The 21,520-nt window shown below is 41.9% G+C and overlaps 1 protein-coding gene across 1 annotated transcript; it reads left to right on the top strand.

Moving 5' to 3' along the window:
• Positions 1-449: 449 nt before the first annotated feature.
• nup133 (nucleoporin 133) lies at positions 450-16,386 on the top strand. Its single transcript, XM_040004223.1, has 25 exons — positions 450-754; positions 935-1,050; positions 1,240-1,343; positions 1,744-1,977; positions 2,314-2,484; positions 2,940-3,095; positions 3,217-3,287; positions 4,340-4,487; positions 4,777-4,927; positions 5,468-5,622; positions 5,834-5,925; positions 7,474-7,637; positions 7,846-7,940; positions 8,199-8,423; positions 8,505-8,627; positions 8,835-8,934; positions 9,760-10,014; positions 10,489-10,622; positions 12,117-12,275; positions 13,624-13,759; positions 14,124-14,242; positions 14,582-14,662; positions 14,765-14,829; positions 15,553-15,641; positions 16,139-16,386. The coding sequence occupies exons 1-25, from the start codon at positions 627-629 to the stop codon at positions 16,273-16,275; spliced, it is 3,408 nt and encodes a 1,135-aa protein (XP_039860157.1). The 5' UTR covers positions 450-626; the 3' UTR covers positions 16,276-16,386.
• Positions 16,387-21,520: the final 5,134 nt, after the last annotated feature.

Genomic DNA, 21,520 nt, shown 5'->3' with positions numbered 1-21,520 from the left:
TAGGTTGATATAATTTTTGTAGTTGATAAAAGTCAGCTACTATGATGAGATGCACTGAATAGTTTGGAGTCTCCTAAAGATCTGATGTCATCTTGATGACATAAATTTGTGTTTGTTTTATTTTATAAATGTATATGTAAGCTTAAATTTACTGACCCAGAGGCAGAATTGTCTCTGCCAATCCCTGCTGTACAGAAATCTGTGTGAAAGTGCACTATTAAGTCACTAAATTAACTGTGAGTTAAGTATTTAGCGTACTTAACTCACTTTTTAAGCCCCTTAAAAACGTAGAATCAGCAGAGCGGAGTAATTTAAAATTTTAATTTTAATTGGATGAATGTGGCCTACATGAAAAAGTGTGTGTGGGGTTTTTTTTTTCATATAGTCTGACTGACTTACCCACACAATAAGACTTTCCTCTGTGAAAGTGTTGCAGTTGTAAAATCTCGTTTTCGAGTTGTAAATAAAGTTTTACAAAATAGGCGGAGGAGACGATGACGTTTTAATCCAGCGACTGCACCGCGCGCTGTTTGGAGAGTTGTATTTGGTGGATCTTTCGTGTGAGCGCGCTTTTCAGGCAGGGTTGTAGTTATCACTGTTGAACAGTTCGGGGTACCACCGCAGGCATGTTTAGCCCCCGAACCGCCCCGGGCTCCGGCCGTAGGCAGCCGGCCAGGACCCCCGGGAGGAAGAGTGTCTCCGGTGCGGTCCCTGGCCTCCTGTTCTCCCCGCGCAGGACGCCGTTGTCGGCGAGGTGAGTGTTGTCGGATCAGATTTACTCAATCGGAAGGCTCCATATATATGACAAATAAAGACAATTTTACAGATTTATAGATGATGTTCTTTCGTGCTGAGTCGTCAGTGCAGTCTTGGGTTAACTGGGCCCATCAGACTGTAGCTACAGCTGATTGTTCTGAGTTTGTGTCATCCCCAGATCAACACCTACCCGAGTGCAGAGCCATGCAGGGGCAGAAACTGTTAACTATGATGTGCAGACCTTTGGCTCATCCCTCCCCGTCAAAGTTATGGAGGCACTGACGATGGCTGACGGTAAGAGAAACATTGTCTTCTTTCTGAGAATGAAAGGTGTGCGTGTGTAATTTTATGAGCTTCAAACTAACATATTCATTTTCTATTTTCTTATATAGTTGCTCTCTCTTCTCTTTATGTTTCTGGTTGTGGGAGAGTTAGTAGTTTCCACTAAACATTTGTTTTTCATGTTCTTATTGGTTACTCTAGCTGATGATCAGATCTCAGTGAAGGTGTGTGAGAGCGGCTGGGCCTGGATGGTTTGTGGAGAGAGTCTGATCATCTGGAAGATCTGCCAAACTGCTGTAGCTAAGGTATGATCAGGGCAGACATTCTGCCTGAGTTTAAATTTCACTTTAAAACTACATTTAGACTAAAATTACAATCTAAAAATCATTAAAGAGTTATTTTAACATGTTCTCCAAAATAATGCAAGCGGTGTGAGGCCTTTTTTCCATCTGTAGGATCGACAAAGCAAATAATTATTCACTGATCATTTATTTCATGTGTCTTAGTTTTGTTTAAAGAGACTGGGTACAGTAACATGTGGTAAATGTTTCAGCGATAGAAAGATGGACTTTTTTTTCTCTCACAAAACCTGCTTTCTTATTCCGATATTAGATGGAGTAAACGATGAATCAAAACAGACTGAAAGTTCACAATGTGCTAAGCTGGCAGCTTTAAATTCACAAACTAAACTGTGTTTTCCTGCAGGTCTCAGTTTGTAAGGAGTTGCAACTGCCCAGCAGTGAGTACAACTACACTGCTGACCTTGTGGCTGTGACTTCCACTGCTCCCCTGGAGATGGCTGCTGTTCAGTCCATCTCTGTCTTGGCGGTGGCTGCAGAAGGAGCGGTTCGCTACTGGCCCAGCCTCTCCCAGGAGGGCAACTACACAGAGACCGATGTGGACCTGGGAGATCTGTGCAACTTTGTTGTTGCTGTCAGAGTAAGTAGGTTTCTTCAGTTGAAAATAGACGGTTTTGCTAACGAATTTGTTCCAAAAAATCTCACCACTGACTCTGCCAAATCCAAAATACTCAAATATTTTTGAAAAGGGTCCCAAAGTACAACCACATCAAACAGTATCGCTCCAGAAATCACTGAGGAGTAATCCTGCTGTCCACGTTTTATTCACTGCATACCTTGAGATATCTTGAAACATTTAAACACACGTAATAAAGCTGGCATTGCACTTTATTTTGTGTAGATTTGTAAGGAACAGGATTAAATCAACAACATATAATTTGACCTCTTTGTTTCTCACTTCCTTCTCCTTTCTCAGGGTGGAAGCTTTGTCTTGTCCTCAGTAAAGAATCAGCTCTTGAGAGCAAGTGCAGATTCTTCTGGGAAACTGCAGTGCCGAGCTCTGCAGCAGGGTCAGGGCATGCTCTCTGGCATCGGACGTCGCGTCTCCAGCCTGTTTGGCATCCTCTCGACACCAGCCAATGACACAGTGAGTCCTGTTAGGAGAGTCCACTGCAGAGTTTGGGCTTTCATTTATTCTATCTGTACAACTCTTTTCTATCTTATGCATTTTTAATAATTAAGACTAGTCGGTGTACAGTGTTATTATTTTTCATCTATTGGTGATGACCTTTAAATACATCGAATAGTGTTGCTCTGAGCTTGACTCTTTCCCCATTTTTTACTGTCACTCATAGATAATCTGATTATAACCTGCTAATTACTTCCTCCATGTGTTATTGTTTGTGTTTTATGTTAATCAAGTTTTTTTAATCAATTTTAGCCACAGAGAGAAATGAGTGATTGCTTTTGATTCCGATTCACAAATTTCTTAAACACCCTTTATGTTTTAAGTCTATCAGGCTGAATAGTGAGGGCAGTTCTTCTCCAGTGTCAGTTTAGTTATCTTCAGTGTTCAGAGTTCTGACTCTATTACTGCTGCAGCTCTGCAGTGTGCTGTGGATGGGGGAAAGCAGCTCCCTGTACACACTCACTGATTCCAGTCTGAGTAAATGGGAGGTCGACGACAGCTCGGAGCACCAGATCCTCAACTGGGACGCGCGCAGAGTTCTGAACGAGAGCATCACAGACGCTATATGGGTCAGTATAAGCAAACATGTGACCTTATTTATTACAGATGAAGGGTTTTTTCCTGTTCTGCACTGTAGCAAAGAAAACTAAATAAATAAGATTCAAATGAAAATGATTTCCTTTCCTCCAGGGGTCAGAGAGCAACTATGAGGAGATGAAGGAGGGAGCAAATGTGGCATACCTGGACATGAAGCTCAGCCAGTGAGTGTGTTCTACTGTGTGTGTGTGATTAAAAGCAGCTTGTCTTTGGATTCACAAAAACCTGAATCATTTTTGTTTCCTCCTTCTTCTTCTTTTTCACTAAAACATGCCGCATGTAGGATTGCATGTGCTAAAGCATGGTAAAGTGTTAGAGTGACCAACCGGCCTCTTGTTTTGCACTTGTTGACTTGTAAAAGTCTATATGACATTTTTTATTTCACGATTCATTAACCACACAGAGAAGCCATCGTTTGAATATGTTAACGTTTTCTTGAAGCAAACAGTATTATTAAAGTTCCGCATACTACGGCCAAACTGAGCTAGCCATCCTGTGTCGCTCTGCACTTCAAAGATCAATCTCAGAATTAAAACAATTACATTCAATATATAAATATTAAATGAAAGATGGATTTTATCCATTCAGTCAATAAAAAGACTTGTTTTACACTTGACCTGATGAATGCAAAAACAAAGAATTACCAGATTTAAAAAATAAAAAATTTAACGGATTTTTGTTCCCAAGGAAAATGAGAGCCACATATGAGGATATTCGTTTAAAATTTCGATAGAAGAGTAGCAGTATAATGTCCTCGCAAGTGGATATCAGGCCCTTGTAGAGATTTAGTATTTTGGTCTAAATAACCCAAGATGTGATGTCCACATATGTGGACGGCAGGTCCTTGGAGGTTAAGGGGCGGAGAGGAGGATGTTACTCAGTGTTGTTGGCGCATTTCAGGAGGACGCTGCTAATAAAGTTACACAATTACACAGTGAATTCGCGTTTATTATGTTATTTACAAAATGCCACCATTTTTGTCTTGGTCGTATGGTTTTATTTTGTTGTATTTATCCGCGACACCTTAAAAGCCGGTCCGTGACAATATTGTCTGACATTAAACCGGTCTGTGGTGTAAAAAAGGTTGGGGACCACTGTCTTAGCCGACAGGTTATCTTGTGTTTATTTGTTGCCTCCATGTTCCTCTATTATTCGCTATTCCTCTTGAACTTACTGCACCCCTGGCTGCACTGAGCTACACTCTGTGTGCTTTCAGAGCCGGGTTGGTGGTTTTGGCTGCAGCCTGGCACCCGTCCGACACTCCCTGCCTGGCCTACTTCTGCCTGGTCACCCTGCAGGACAACGGAGCCGCCATCTCTGACCAGATCACCGTGGAGGTCACAAAGTACAGCTCTCCCTTCCAGGTCAGACCTGAAGCTGCTACTGCAGCAGTGGTGTTTTTGTGATTTGATCTATTAGAGGATCAGTCTAGTCTGCTCATCAAGAAGAGCCTGATAATTACAATCCTCGATTATAATTATTAAAACATTAACCACTTTGAGCAACGCAGAAAGAGTGGAACTGTCCAAACAAGTGACAGTGAAACTACAGGACATTGTAAAATAAAGTCCAGCATTTACAGTTCCTATTATAAGAGTGAAGATATTTATGCTTTTATTTTGAAAGTCTTTAGTTATTCTGTTATTTCCTCAGAACAAGGAGACGCTGCAGGCCACTCGGCTGGTGTTGCCTCGTTCCCCTGGCTCCACAGCCTTTCTGTACACTGAGGACGTAGTGTTCGCCTGCTCAACAGGAACCAACAGGGTCGCAGTTCCTGATGAGAAAATCAGCTTTAACTCACCAGGTGGGAAAGTTGGAGCATTAGAGCAAGAACGCCTTCATTTTGTCACTATTACTGCATGTAATAGTCAACGAAATTAATACTGTGGTCAGTGAATAGTTTGTTTTTCAATTAAGTTAAATGAAATTCCTGATTCTGTGGGATAAACTTCTTTTGGCGTTGGTTTGAAATTCAGTTACACAGAAGTATTGAATATGTTTCAAAAACAAATTTCACCTGCATCTCATTGCCTCCCAAAAATCTATAACTGATCAAATTCATGTTGCTTGAATAAGTTAACTTTATCATATGTAACAGGTTTTTGTCCACTGTGTTGGTGTAAGAGGTTTAAACTGTATGTTGCTTCGAAGACTCAGATATTCCTAAAAGATAAAATTGTTCGAGAATGTTTTGGTCAGGGATGAATTAAGAAAAAAATATAATAAAGTATTTGTAAAGGAATAAATAATTCACTCGACTTGTTCAATAGGCCAATAAATGCTTTCAGGTTAGATCAAATCCAGGTGAGTGATCTGTTTATGTTGGTGGCCTCTGTCTGTGCAGGTGATGGTGTACGTGGAGCAGGCTGCTGTGCCAACCTGCCGGTCTTTTTCTCGCAAAACAGCGGTCTGGTGGCGGTGGTGGCCAGAGAGAGTGCCTCCATCCTGCCAGAGACCATGGAGGACTCGCTGTGCTCCTCGCTGGCTGCAGCCCCGGAAGTAAGTTTCAAAGAGAGCCGTCTGAGCGATGAGACTAAGAACTTTCTTTTTATGCCAGTTTGCGAGACTTCGATCTTTCTCATGACTTCTGCGTCTCATAATTATTGACACAAGAAATCCTGAGAAGGAAAATTAGAACTAAACTAACATGTGATTATCGTGATTGTGGGTGTTGCAGTCATGCATTTCTAATGTTGAATTTGCATCAAAGGTGTCGGCCATGGAGACGCCAACCCGAGCCGAGCCTGTAGCTCAGGAGGACAAAACCAAACTCCTGAAGGCGGCCTTCCTGCAGTTCTGTCGGTACGTCTTAAATACAGCTCACATCTCCTTTGAAAAATATTTTAAAGAATAAAAATAATAAAGTGCCTTCATAATATTAGAAAAAAAACAAGCTGTGGAAGAGAGCCAGAGATTAATAATAACAAATAATTAAATGCAGAGAGGTGTATAAACAGAATCCCCCAGCAGCCTGGACCTATTGCAGCACAACTAAGGAAAGATTAGAGGTCACCTGATTCAACCCAAACTATATGCTTTATCAAAAAGGGTGTTTTTAGGCCAAATCTTAAAGGTAGAAACAGTGTCTGTCTGCCAAATCCAAACTGACAGGTGGTTCCACAGAGTAGGAGTCTAAAGGCTGAAGGCTCGGTCTCCTATTCTACTTTTAAATACTCTAGGAACAACAAGGAAGCACGCAGACCAAGAGCAAAGATTTTTATTGGTGTGATACAGTACTAAGATAACTAAGATAAGATGAGGCCTGATCATTCAAAACCTGCACATGAGGAGCAGGATTTTAAATAAATATACCCTGTCTTTCTAGTCCCTGTCAGTACTCTTGCTGAGTGCTGAGTACAATAAGCTCTTTTCTGAATTTAGAAGCAGAAAATTAGGTATTGAGGCAACTAATTGGTGTGTGTTATCTGACTTCATGGATAAATGAAGTTGGGCATCATCTGCATAGCTTTTCTACGCTCCTGGAGTCCTCAAAGCGCTCTATACAACACGCCACATTCACCCATACACACAAGCAGCTTTGTCAGTGCTTTCACTAACATACACTCAAACATCAGAGTGAGCAGGAAAGTGCAGGAGGGAGAGGCGAAGAGGCCATGCTGCTAGCAGGTCGGCTGCGAGTTCATTTAAGCTTGCGAATGCCTAAAACAGTGAGTGAATACTGAAAAAATATCAGCGTGTGAATCAACAGAGAGTGTGCTTTAGATAAAACATGACAATTCCACCGTGGCATACAACATTATCTGTAAGCACAGACACAGATAAACTCCACATAATCACCACTGTGTGCTGGAACAGGAAGAGCCAGCGCCAAGTTCACTTAGATATTCTGGATCAGGTAAATACACAAGTGACTAAATCACTCTACTTTTTGAGAATATTGTTTTTGTGAATCTCTGGCCAACATGTTTGTTCATTTTTGTTGTTTATCAAGTAAAAACATCAAAGCTGCGTTTCTCTGCATCATGTTGTGTTGAGTGACTTGGCTGTTGTAAGCTTCTGATGAATGTTGAAGTCTTATATTGAAGCTCAGGGTCTTTAATATGGGCAAAAGGAGTCATCATTCACACTTTCTAGCCATAATGACCGGTCATCTGTAAGTGAGTAAGAGAAAAACAACACATTTGTTTTTCTTTATAGTTTGTTTCTGTGTGTGTATAACCTAGTCTGTCTGTGGCTATTTGCTGGCTGTTTGGGGGCAGGAGCTGTGTTTCCAGACTCTGTGATGGGATTGTCTGTGCTTCCTCATTTCTCTCTGAGCCCTTAAAAAGCACTGAGAGGACAAGTCTATATTCCTGTAACGTTCCAAACTCTTCTTCTCTCCTCTGTCAGTAACGACCTGGTCGGGGCTCAGACAGTCATAGATGAGCTGTTCCCAGCTGACGGCGATGGGGAGGAGGGAGCTGAGCTGGACACCATGGTGACTCAAATCAACCTTGATTTGGTGGACGATTACCCGGCCTCTGACCCTCGCTGGGCCGAGTCTGTCCCCGATGGTGAGCTGAGACGAGAGGAAACAAAACACAAAAAGTTATTAACCAACCAATGAAAAGCTGTATTGTATGAAACTAGTGCTTGTAAGGTTTCGTCCTCTCTGCAGTCACTGTACAGTTCTCACGTAGCTGATCCGACTTTGCATTTAATGTGTGTTGGAAAAAGACTTGAACTGTTTTGTTTTTTTTCTTCTCTCTCTGGGATTTGAAGAGAGCGCTGGCTTTCCTCTCACTTCCCTCATCATCCTTCACCAACTGGAGGATAAGATGAAGGCCCATGGCTGCTTCATGGAGTTTTTGCTGCAGGTAAAGAAACCTACACTTTTGCATGTGTGCACACACTCAAAGTTCACTTTATAAGGCACACTTTAAGCTTGTTGGTGGAAAATTATTAAATTAAACTAGATTAAGATCAGGTTGTACATTAGATTGCAAAGGTACTTTTACTAACATACAAACAGGGCTGAAAGTAAAAATGTGCTACAAATCAAAACTCAAAGGCTGAATTTAGAAATGCATCAGTCCAGTTGCCTCTCAAAAGCCACCATCATCCTCTGTTGCCAGGTTGGACTGCTGGACCGACTCACTCAGGTGACTGTACGTTCATCTCCCATGGCAACACGCCTGCTGCTGTGTGAACATGCGGAGAAGTTGCAAGCAGCCATGGTGCTGAAAAATCACCACACCAAACACTCTGAACTAGTGAACCGGGCCATCAGCACGGCGCTGCAGAGGAACAACACCGCCGTGCCGCAAAGCCTCACCGCTGCTGACGTCTTCTTCAGAGAGGTTTGAGTCTCTGGCAGCGAGAAGGTATCACAGTTTGTTTTTGTAATAGATGGTCATTGGACTGTTGTTGTGCTCTCACAGGTCTCTCAGATCTCCTTGGTGTTCGACTGTCTGCTGGAGGAGGAGGAGCGGAGTCTGAAGGAGAGTCCAGTGGACTCGGTGCAGTGGGCCGAAGTGGTCCTCACAGTCAACAACATCATCAAGGTAAATGTATTGTGCTGTTTTCTTTTTTATTTACTGCGGTCACGTTAAAACTTAGGCTTCATTTTTAAGTGTATGGGTAGTCTTCCAAATGTAGAGTGTGTGTGTGTGTGTGTGTGTGTGTGTGTGTGTGTGTGTGTGTGTGTGTGTGTGTGTGTGTGTGTGTGTGTGTGTGTGTGTGTGTGTGTGTGTGTGTGTGTGTGTGTGTAGGACATGCTTCAAGCTGCTGGTCAGTACAGAGACATGAAGGCCTCCATGTACAGAGCGTCTGAAAATGCTGCTGCAGAGCCTGAGTACATCCCATGGACAGGTGACAACATGAACCTTCTTAGAGTCACTTGGTGTCAAATGTATTTTGATGGGCACTCCAGCCACATGCAAAAGCAGACTGAGCACAGAACCGTGGCTCTCACAGGCCTGAATGTGCGCTTAAGGTCATTTATCATTTTAAACTTGTTTGATCTGCTGCTCAAACAACCACCAGCATAAATTTTGTATTTTATTATTTATTTGTTTTTGTATTTTTGTAAGTTTTACAGCTTTTCTTACTAAACAGTTAAATGACAGAAAAGCATAGAGGGAGTTTCACTGGTCCGACCCACTTAAGATCAAAGTGGATGTAATATGACACCATGCTTTAGTCTAATGTCATCGAAATACTGCAAAACCTGCCATACAAACTCATGGCAGTAAATTTGGGCACTAATACCACAAAGTTTACAGAGTGGGTATGGACAGGAAAGCTCAGTTCTGAAAGTTTTCTGTTGGGAAATAAAACTTTGCTGTTTAAATTTACCAGCTACAAACTAAGAAAAAAAAGAGCCGAATATGATAAATGTCCAGAAAATCCTTATGTATTCACAGTGAAATGTAATTATTCTACATATGACCCTATTAGTGTATGTTGTTGTTCAGTGTTTGTAACTAAATCACTTTAGCACTTCATCCAAATATGCATTTATGCTTATGTAAACATCGGGACTTAAAATCCCCTCTTAAACTGAAGAAGTTTAGTATCTTTCTATTTCAGTGCTGTAAGAAACTGAATGTTTGAATGGCTCCGTGTCTGCACTGTGTGTTGGAGCAGAACTGATTATTAACCCTGTTTTCTTTCCACCTGACCTTGCTTATGCAGCATCAGGTGGCGTTGGCGGCGTTCGAACAGTCCTCTCGCGCCAGCACGAGATCATACTGCGCACAGTGTACCCACATGCTGACTCAGAGCTGCGCAATGCCCTTTGTGAGCAGCTGGTGGCGCTGTTGGATATCTACTTGGGCAGTTTTGTGGCCCAGCTAAACTCCCTGCAGCAGCAGAGGACCCAACAGGAGCGCTACAACAGCTTGGAGATGGAGTACAGCCAGCGGCGCTCCGAGCTGCTCGCACCGCTCTGTAAGTGGAGGATTAAAATGTGATGGCTGTGAATGATCGAGTCTTATAGATTCACAGAGTGAGATTTAAATCTTTAACATTAAAGGGGATTGTTGTGACATTTAGAAATTTTGATTTTTTTGTCAAGAGTTTTGTTAGATGAGTAAAAATGCTGTAATAAAGTATTCCTTTGGTAATTCCTCTTTTGTATGAAGAAATAACTAAATTTTCTTTATTACAGGAAAAAAGCTTTGAGTGCTCAAACTGAGTAGAAAGCTGGTATATTATTAGCAGTCCAATTACAGGTTGTTGCAGTAAACAAACTATCCATCACTTGAACGTGACCATGTCATCACACAACGCTCACACACAGGCATGTTGTAATCAGACACGTGGACACTGCAAACTGAAGTGTAACGTCCATGTCTCAATGTTTATGCTTCTTCTGTAGGTTTTTCCTTTCTGTTTATTTATTTTTATTTTTTTGCGTTGCAGTGGAGCTCGGTCAGTACCAGTGGGTGGCAGCGTTGGCTGAGAAGTACTGTGACTTTGACATCCTGGTTCAGATGTGTGAGCAGACAGACAACCAGAGCCGCCTGCAGCACTACATGGCCAAGTTTGCAGATCAGGTACACAAAAACTCAAAGATTCCTCAGCTGCTCTGCACGAGTTTCCCTACATGTTATTTACCATTTTTATTTTTTTTATTTAGGATGTAAGGACACAGTGTTTTACGTTGTACAGGATTGTAAAGGCACTTTGAGGCCATTTTACATTTTAACCCAATAAAAACTAGGCTCCTCTGACATCTGGGCATCCAAAAAGCTAACCCTGACTCCCAAGGTCCAACTGTCCGACTCCAACATGAAGTCAGTACTGCTGTACAGGGCTGAAACCTGGAGCACAAACAAAACCTCAAACAGAAAAACCCAGACATTCCTAAACAGCTGTCTGAGAAGGATTCTCCACATTCGCTGGCCAGACACCATCAGTAACATCAACCTATGGGAAAGAACCTGTCAACTCCCAGTAGACGAAGAAAAGATGGTGCTGGGTAGGGTACACTCTATGCAAACCGCCAACCAACATCACCAGGCAGGTTCTCAGGTGGAACCCTCAAGGCAAGCGAAGGAGGCGCCGCCCAACAAGCACCCAGCGACGACACCTCGAGGCAGAAGTGACAGAGACGGGCTACACCTGGAGCCAACTAGAAAGAATGGCTCAGGACGGTATTTAGCCCGGCCCCTACCCTGGGAGGGGTGACGGGCAGCAGTAGTTGTTGACTGTATCTTTTATTTAGGCTTAAAAATATGCAGCCATCTGCTAGTTTGTTTGTTTTTAAGTTGATTTCATTGACTATGAATGTAGCCTGGTTGTTGGCACCAGACCTGTCACACAATCCTCTCCAGAGAATGCTCCAAAAAAGAGAAAAATCCCTAACAAAGGATGTATAACCAGTACTATGTTTAATTTTATGTTTATTTTTTCTATATTGGAGAACTAATGGCTCCTTTAGTGTGTTGTGACTTACTGACAAGGGCTACAGTCCTAGTGTAGCAAAGGACCAGATACACACAGGCTTGTCAGGCTTAGGAAATGCTTTTATTTTGCTTATTCTTTTCAGTTCAGCGCAGGTGACTCCAGCAGCTCCTTCTCCAGCTACTCCACACACACTCCTCTCCCGTCTGTCTCCGCTGTCGCTACATATAAAAGGGGAGAGAGTCATGTCTCTCGAGGTGTCTCCTCTGCCACCTCGGCGCCCTGAGAGCTCACTGTACCGCCCCTCCACTGCAGCGGGCCAGAGACCACACCCCTGCCACACATATGATGATTGACTAAATTGGCATGTTATCAAATTCTGTCTGGTTATCATGAACTGCAAATTTAAGAAATGTTCTTAACATCATCCCAAAAGAATAACAACAATCTCTCGGGCTTTCTTTTAACCTGGATAACTTTGGGTACATTTACAGATACATCACCTTTCATCAGCACTTAAAGAAAGGTGACGCACATACCTGGAAGGAGCAGGTGTCTGCACAAATACCAGATTCTATCGAGAACTCAAACCAGAGTATATCAGTAAACACTTTAACGTTCTCTTTGTACCTCTACTTTTGCAGAACTTTTCCGACTTCCTGTTTCGTTGGTACATGGAGAAAGGCAAGAGAGGGAAGCTGCTGTCCCAGCCGGCCGCTCAGCACCAGCAACTCGCCAGCTTCCTGCAGGCTCATCAGCATCTCAGCTGGCTGCATCACATCCACATCCACGACTACCAAAGTGTATGTTTAAAAATAAAAACGCACACACACATTTACAATTCTGCTTCACAAAACCAGCACAATACAATTTTCTATGAATTTTTAATATCCCAACTAAATCCTAATCTGAACCCAAACGTTTTTTGGAGGGGGGGAGGGGGGGTTAACCATTTCAAACCTATCAGGACCAGTCAAAATCTGGCCAACATTGTAGCAACATGATTTTCTCAGTCTAACTCTCTCACACATTAATAAACACGTCCGCCTTGCTCTGTTCAAGCTCATGTAACCACACGGCTTCCTAGTGTCCTTACCTCCTTTCCTCTTTCCTTCCTGTTTTTTTTTTTTTTTTGTACTTTTAACCTTTTCATATTTTTTCTTCTGCTGTTCGTTCATCGCTTGTGCACTTCAGTCTTTTCACTACCTCTGGAAATAGCATTTTTCAAAAATACTGCAGTTTTGCAACGAACAAAAATATAGGGTCATTTTTTCCTTCCTTCCTTCCTTCCTTCCTTCCTTCCTTCCTTTCCTAACCGTCCTGCTGTCTTTCCTGTTAAACACACAGTGTGTAGCTGTTACAGTGTGATCTACGATGAAAACACAAATTCAGTTTCCTTCCGTTTTCATTTGAATCTGTTGCTCATAGAAGACAAAGCACAGAAGAAAACATCCTGTAACATATCTGTTACACACTCACACTTTCTAAAGTTTCCTTCCTGTTTGCAGTTAACAAACACAAAGTGAAACCACGGGCACGCATATATCTAAACTGAAGAAGACTTCCTCTTTTGGCCTCACTTGTCAGTAGAAATCCACTTTGACAAAGACGCGTTCGAGGCTGTAAACTTCACTGTGTTATCCTGGTTGATACTGTTTTGGTTCCTCTTTTCCATTTTAACTGTGATAATGAATGTGCCTGGTAAGGTATTTAGCAGACAGGGATCTGTTATTCTCATTTCAACTCAGTTTTATTATTGAATTCTTTTAGAACAGCTTTTCATGGTTCACAGTTCTGAACAATTCTTATGTATCTCATGCTGGGCCTTCACGCAGCTTCTCCGTTCATCCTCTGACTGAGATGAGCAGTTTTAGCTCCTCCCTTTTTTTAGTCAACAAAGTATTGATCACGTCACCCAATTGTTTAAGTAAATATAATTCTAAAGGTGCTGGTGACGTGAAATTCTCACCACATGTCAGTAACAACCCACGCAAAGAAATCAATGCATAGATGTCCATAAATTATGTATAATAATGAAAAGTGACATTACTCTGTTTATTTGAATCAAGCTGTATCAAAGTCTTAGTTACACAGATCGATATATTTTTGGTGTGACGATGTCGTGGCTAACGTGGTATTTCACGTCTGCAGGCCCACAGAACTCTCTACAGCCAAGCCAACATGGAAACACGTTACTTTGTGAAAAAGAAGACACTGCTGGCTCTCAGTAAGCTGACTGCACTAGCGTCTGACCTGCCAGAGGACCAGCTCTCCAAACAAATTGATGGTAAAAAAGCGCACACATTGCTGTATGCATGCAGACCTCCCTGCACCTCATAAACGTCGTTATCCGTGGAATTTTACTGAATCGAACCAGCATTTTAGATCATTTTATTGACACAGATTCTTAGATTGTCAGTGAATAAAAGTTACTTGTAATCTCATTAGCTGCTACAACAGTGGTTGCCTTGATCTCATAGTAATTCAGAGAAAAGTTCAGAGTGTAAACTCATTCATCTTTTTCTTAGTAATGAAAGTCTTTAAGGGCATGATAAAATCGCCATATAAAGGTACATGTATTTGTGGAATGGCAGGTGCTTTGTAATATGTCTTGTAAGTAGACTTGACACTGTCATTCATCTGCCAATCAGACATTGTGGAGCAGGAGCGCTTCCTGCTGCATCAGGAGACTCTGCCTCGACAGCTGCTGGAGGAGAAGCAGCAGAACCCCGACACCATGCCTCTGCTCAGTGCTCACAACCTCATACAGGTGAAAACACGTGCTGCTTGTTTGTGGATAATTTTCCCGAGTGAACGAAAACTGCTTGTTAACTTAGGTACAATATTTAAACAAGATCATTTCAGTTGCTTAAATGTTTTTTATGATAACTGTATTGGTGTCTGCGGTTCCAAATAAAGAACCTGTTATTGGATGGATTAGTGAAAGTAGATAAAAGTAGTATAGAAGGACCTCACCTTAAGACAAAGTGATAATCATAGGTATGCAGAAAAGATCAGATCACATTTAGAGAGGGTCAGAAGAAAATGATTCAAACACTGAGACTGAACAGCTTCGGTGCATTTCCTTTTTAACTCTCGTCCTCTCCAGCTGTACATCTGTGATGACAACAGGCGAGCCAACGAGTACGATTTCAAAAAGGCTCTGGATCTGCTGGAGTACATCGATGAGGTAGCCACTAGCGTTTGTTTACAGCACTGGTGCGTTTGAGGCTCAGTTAGTCGGTCTCTCAACTTTAGCAACTTTAGCGGTTTTCTTGCTTTTCTGTTGTAGGACGATGCTGTGGACATCGACGCACTCAAATGTGAGATTTTCGGCAAAGCACTTAGGAGAGACGAGTAAGATCCATCATGGTTTTTTGTATACATTCAACTGGGACTTTGCTTAAATTAAAACTTTTTCGCCTGGTATTTCTCTAATAACATGCAAATAGTTTTCTAGTAGTGAGTAACCTATGATTAGCTGAATATACGTTGTTTTGTTTTTTAGAGCCTTTCAGCCAGTTTCAGGTCATTGTTTAGCTTTAAAGCCACAAATCGAGTGTTTGGATTCATTCTCAGTTTTCTAGTTTTCAGCAATAAGACCGTGTGCACATAAAGAGCCAGACATTTCCCCCTGAAGCTGGTAGAGGCCAAAAACAGAGCAAAAAAGTAATTAATATTGGAAATATTGGACTCTGCCAGATGATCAGAAACACGACTCTAAATGATAAAAAGCTATTCTGTTATTTCACAACTGAAAAAATATTGTTTACAGCTTGATTCCTCCACCGCCTGCTGTTAAAAACACGATGTTCATGTGAAATACCATTAGTAGTTAGTAGAATAATCAAAAAACACAATCTTTTGAATTATATACCAGCTGTAAAGGATATAAGTGTTTTATTGGTATGCCAGGAAAGATGGGGTGTCAGTGATTACGGCTAGTTTGGATCAGTAAAGGAATCTGGAAAAAAAACAGAAGTCAGTACTTCTGTGTGTGTTGGATTTGTAATGGTTGATTTAAATGCTGTGGGTATCTTTCTTTATTGTTGTTTTGTTTGTTTGTTTTTCCACCTCCAGCTGGTCTTCTGCAGATGGGAACGACGACCCTCTGGAAGCAACAAAAGACAGCATCTTTGTCAAGATCCTCCTCAAACTCATTCAGGAAGGTGAGAAACATTGATGAAGGCTTGGTGGATTAAAGAAATATGGGGAGGGGGTTCAAGCGTATTGATGGGAAAAATGGGTTTAAATGACACGCAAGTTATCCCTATTATGTCATGAGAGCCCCTTGTTCAACTTAAATAGCTACGTAGGCTAATTCCATATAGAACTAGTTTATCAAAAACTGTGCACAATACAACTGAACACTTCTGTACATGTGATTGTCAAAGTTAGCATACATTTGGTTCTGGCTGGAGGGAGTCGGGCTCAGCCAGTAATCCCAGCCGGCTTAGTTTTTACTCTTCTACACGTTCTGTTGACGGCTCTTCTAAACAGTGGACCACTCAAGCCCTCCCTTTGTTTTTGAGTATATTATGAACAGTCATGAGCCGAAAGAATTCAGTTTTCTTTATCTGTATGGTCATCAAATCATATGTATCCTTATATGAAAAATACACTTGTAATTACTAAACAGATGAACTCTTTCTTCTGTATTTTCCAGGCGTCTCTCTGCAGACCTATCTGCCCGACATCAAAGACCTCCTGGAGCTGGATGAGCTCAGCAGTTTGAAATCAAAGCCATATTTTGAATTTGTCCTTCGAGCTAATTATGAACATTACCTTCAAGCCCAGATGTAACAACCACCAAACCCACCAGTGAAACATTGTGCGATTCAGCTTTTCTTTGCATTCTACTCACTTTTCTTTAAATTGTGCTCTTTTCTAAATAAATGTGTTGATTTTTGTGTACTTTTCAGTATGATTTCACTCTCCTAGTATTCCTCAAAGACGCACAGCTGTCACACATTTCACTGGCTTCTGTACATATTTGGAAAAAGAAGTGCTGCTGTAAAGAAAATAGTTGTTTGTTAACAGGAGAGACAAGAAATCCATATCGTGAAGCAAGACATGATTTCAGTTCTTTGTATCAAAGTTGTTTTGTATGACGGCTTTATTAACATTCACCACGTTTAGAACACATTTGTCTTATGACAATGAATCAAATTTGCTCTAATGTGTGTGTTTTGATTCTTAGTGGATACATACAAAAGACATGTTTGCATGCTGTAAGTTTGCACCTCCTTTTTCTAAGGAAGCCGTCATTTATAAGGACACTCGTGCAGAGTACAGAGAGATCCTCCTGACTGCAGCCATGTTTAGTGTGACATACCAAGTAAGATCAGGGTAGGACAACCTGCCACAAACAACTAAAATAATCTTCCAAGTAAGAAAACAATATGACAACAGTTCCACAAAAGTAAAGCTTTCACTTCCTGCCTCTTTTTGTTTTTCTTTGTTTTTTTACTTAAAAAGTGACACAGACCTGAGCCTCTGAGATACTGGCTCGACAAGCTGCCCTGTACTCATCAGGGCTTCCTCCTGTTGGGCGACAAAGAGCAGATGTTTGTTATAAATAGATCTGAGCTCCTCTAGCTGGTTGACTGCCACGCTGACAGAGATCCTCCGCAGTGATCCACTTTCACGGCTACGCAGGCTACAGGCAGCTTTCAGGATCCAGCGCTGCTAAATATAGTCAAAGTAGATTAGATTGGCACTAGAGCTGTACATAACTGTCAATTTAGTTTGTATGACTCTAATCTTTCCAATGTTATAGGTAATTTACTTTTTATATTTTCAAATGGAGAATGATAATCCCAGAATAATTTACAAATGACTTCATTTTATTATGGATTTCAAATGGTTGATAAAAGAAAAATTTATTTATTATTGTAAGAGAAGAAAACAGGCACTATATGTTTAAGGCTTAAAAAAGGAAGATGGTAAATTCAATTCAGTTTTATTTATACAGCGCCAAATCACAACAACAGTCACCTCCAGGTGCTTCATACTGTAAGGTACACCCTACATACAATCATATGACTCCCTATGAGCAAGTATTTTGGCGACAGTGGGAAGGAAGAAACCTCCAGAAAGAGAAATGGGAAAAAATAGTATAACAAAACTGAAAGAACAATGTAGTTACATTGTATTCTACTTTCAACTGCTGTAGATACTGGTTCCATTGGACATTTGCATATTTGAATATAAAGGGTTCAAACTGTATGTAGTATGAAACAGGGTGAACTATTCCCTCGCAACCAGCTGCTGTCTTGCACACATGCTGATGCGTCATTAACAATAATCTGTTCACCTTAATGATGCCTTTTCTACATTGTTCCCCTACGTACATGTAAAAACTGAAGGATGTGCCCTAAATATGTTTTGGACTTTGCTTTTAAGGGTCAATGTTTGTCCCATCACTGGACACTATCAGCCTTAATGTTTTTAAATAATCAGTGTTATGTCATATAACATTCAATCTGACTGCTGTTTTCTGGGAATGTACGTCTATGGAATAATTTGTCCTGAGTTTTCAGCTCCCAGCTTTAAGTGTTTGTACTTCAGCTCCTTTCATTTTTTCAGATGACTTCCTTCTATGCATGTTATTTACCTGCTATTTCTGATTTGATGTACCAACTTAAACATTTCAGTTGCAACTGTTCGCTTCAGCTGCTTTCAAGCCATTTGGTGCATCTTTGTGTCCTCATTTCTAATGTCAGCCATTACTGTAATAGAATAGAATAGAATAGAATAGAATTCAACTTTATTGTCATTGCACATGCACAGGTACAGGGCAACGAAATGCAGTTTGCATCCATCCAGAAGTGCTTTAGTGATATAGATATATTACAATATATATTAGCAATAATATAGATATGTGAGTATATTACAGAAATGGGTCTATTATGGTATGTTATAATGTACACGGTATGAAGTATGTTGTGAATATTCTATAACTATAAGTATGTACAGGCTGTAGTGAGTACAAGCTATGTACAGGATGAACAGGATATAAATATGAAAAACTATACAGAATATGAAATAAATAACTTTACAGAATCTGAGATATACAGCTATACAGAAATGGGAACTATGCAAGTTGTAAACAGTTGTAGGATTAAAGATTATCGAATGTACAGAATGATTATTTACACAGAGCTATACAGTAGTGCAGTTAAGATAAGTGAGGGTGTAGATAGTTTCTACAGAGGTGCTAGTGCTAGTGGTTGTGAGTGGTGGTTCAGTCCATGTTATTATTGTGTGTTTGAGGGTACAGTTGTCCATTGTGTGTGTGTGTAGGTGGTTGTGGGTGTGTGTATGTTCAGTCCATGAGTTTAACGTGGGTCAGATGTCAGGAGGCAGAGTTCAGGAGTCTGACAGCTGTGGGGAAGAAGCTGTTCCGGTACCTGGTGGTCTTAGTCCGGAGGCTCCTGTGGCGCCTCCCAGAGGGCAGGAGGGTGAAGAGTCCATGTGATGGGTGACTGGGGTCTTTGATGATTTTCCCAGCCCTTTTCAGACACCGCTTCCTGTAGATGTCTTTTATGGCAGGAAGTGGTGCTCCGGCGATGCGCTGGGCAGTTTTCACGACCCTCTGCAACGCCTTCCGGTCCGAGGCAGAGCAGTTCCCGTACCAGACTGTTATACAGTTGGTCAGGATGCTCTCGATGGTGCAGCGATAGAAGTTCACCAGGATGTCTGAGGACAGGTGGTTCTTCCTCAGAGTCCTCAAGAAGAAGAGGCGCTGGTGAGCCTTCTTGACCAGCTTGGAGCAGTTGGTCGTCCAGGTGAGATCCTCGGAGATGTGGACTCCCAGGAACTTGAAGCTGCTCACACGCTCCACAGCCGTCCCCTTAATGTGGATGGGTGGATGTGGGTCAGCATTCCTCCTGTAGTCCACGATGAGCTCCTTGGTCTTCTCGGTGTTAAGCAGCAGGTTGTTTGTGTCGCACCACTCAGCCAGACGATCCACCTCTTCCCTGTAGGCGGCCTCATCGTTGTCACTGATGAGGCCAATCACCGTGGTGTCATCTGCAAACTTAATGATGGTGTTGGAACCATCAGCAGGTCTGCAGTCGTGGGTGAAGAGGGAGTAGAGGAAAGGGCTCATCACACAGCCTTGTGGTACACCGGTGTTCATTGTGATTGTAGATGAACAGTGGTTATCCAGCCGGACATGTTGGGGGCGGTTGGTCAGGAAGTCCAGTAACCATTTGCAGATGAGGGAACTGATGCCCAGGTCTGTCAGTTTCCTGATGAGTTGTGAGGGGTGGATTGTATTGAATGCTGAACTGAAGTCTATAAACAGCATTCTGGCGTAGGTGTTGTTGTTGTCCAGGTGTGAGAGGACAGAGTGCATTGCGATGGAGACTGCATCCTCTGTGCTCCTGTTCTGGCGGTATGCGAATTGGTGGGGGTCCAGGGTGGGGGGGAGACAGGATTTGAAGTGTGCTAGGACCAGTCGCTCTAAGCACTTAGTGATGATGGGGGTGAGTGCTACTGGGCGGTAATCATTGAGGCAAGATGGGTTGGAGTTTTTGGGTATCGGGACGATGGAGGTGGATTTGAAGCAGGCCGGTACCACAGCGTGGGCCAAGGACAGATTGAATATGTCTGTGAGCACTCCTGCAAGCTCCCCAGAACACGCTCTGAGAACACGCCCGGGGATGCCATCAGGGCCTGCAGCCTTGTGGACATTGATCCTGCTCAGCACCGCTCCTACATCGGTGGGGGAGAGAGTCAGAGGTTGGTGGTCTGGCGTCATGTAGCAGTAGTATTTGAAAATAAAGACGTTTACAATATGCTTCATCAAAATTACTTTATTTTTTATGATTACTATATATTCTTATTTATCCCCTACAGTATGGGGTCAGCACTCATATTCTCATTTAATTGCTAATGTGATTCCCTTAATTTCAGTAAACGACTAAAGTAACACTTCGAATGATTTTAAAGGACTTTTCCACAAATCCAAGCAGTTTTTTGGAGATTATGTATCTGAATTTCAGGAGCGGGACCACGCCTCCAAACACGCTCCTTCCAGTTATCATCTATACAGGTTCCCCCCAGTTCTGCAACTGTTCATTCTCGTTTACGTGCCCCCCCCTCCCTCCCTCCTTGTTCTCAATTCTTTAACTTCTTCACTTCTATTTAGTACATGGGGATCTGCCCGGCCCGGGAGCTGTCGCCAGTCCCCTTCGAGGCCTTCCCCGAACCGCAGCTCAATTCATGTCCAAGCATTCCCCCTTACCTACTAAAACGCTGTCAATCCTAAAATGAGGACGTGGGCCCAGCTAGTGAAATGAATTTTTTGGTCTTTAGGTGTTCTACTTTCTGGTCTTATTAACTTGTTCAGTTTATCATCGGGCTCTTTTTAAGAAGTAGAAAGCAGGCAGTTGCTATCAGCTCTGTGGTTGTATTAACCATATTATATTTATTAAAGGCAAAACCATTGCTCCATATTTTGATAGCATCTCCTATAGAGGAGTGAAGGTTTCTCATAAAGTGTCAAGAGGCTGGTTTTGGTCAACTGGTTTTGACCTTTTTCCTGCTGCTGAGGCAAGTCAGAAAATAACTTTCTCAAAGAATAGAACAATATTAACCGTATTAAAGAGAGGCATGTCTGTCTGAATATTGTCTGTAAGAGTGAAGGCATTTTAACACCAAATGTTTGAGTGACGTCGTTTTCACATTTGGATTCATGATTACAGTCTTGTGTCAAGTCATCGTCGATTTAAAAACTGGCCTCACTCCCATGAATCTTGACACCTCAGCGGAGCTCACTTAACAGTTGGATAAACACAGCCGGGACTATTGGCTCAGTTTTTGTCCCTCTGAGGATTTTTGTCTCAGTTTGCAGCTGTCCAGAGTGTTGGAGGTCCCGGCCTTTCTTGTTTTAAAAAGCAGAGCACGAATGTCTGCTGCTTGTACATAGAAGTTCAAACTGAAAAACACACCTCGGAACAAACTCGGACAAATCTCAGGCAAAAGCTGAAAATAAATCTCTAATCGTAATGACAATGATAAAGTTTGTTTTTTTCTAATA

Source organism: Simochromis diagramma, unplaced genomic scaffold (assembly GCF_900408965.1).
Source record: "Simochromis diagramma unplaced genomic scaffold, fSimDia1.1 OVJJ01000565.1, whole genome shotgun sequence".
NCBI classification, from domain to species: Eukaryota; Metazoa; Chordata; class Actinopteri; order Cichliformes; family Cichlidae; genus Simochromis; species Simochromis diagramma.
The sequence above is the reverse complement of the archived record's forward strand: the minus strand, read 5'-3'. Positions and strand labels throughout refer to the sequence as shown.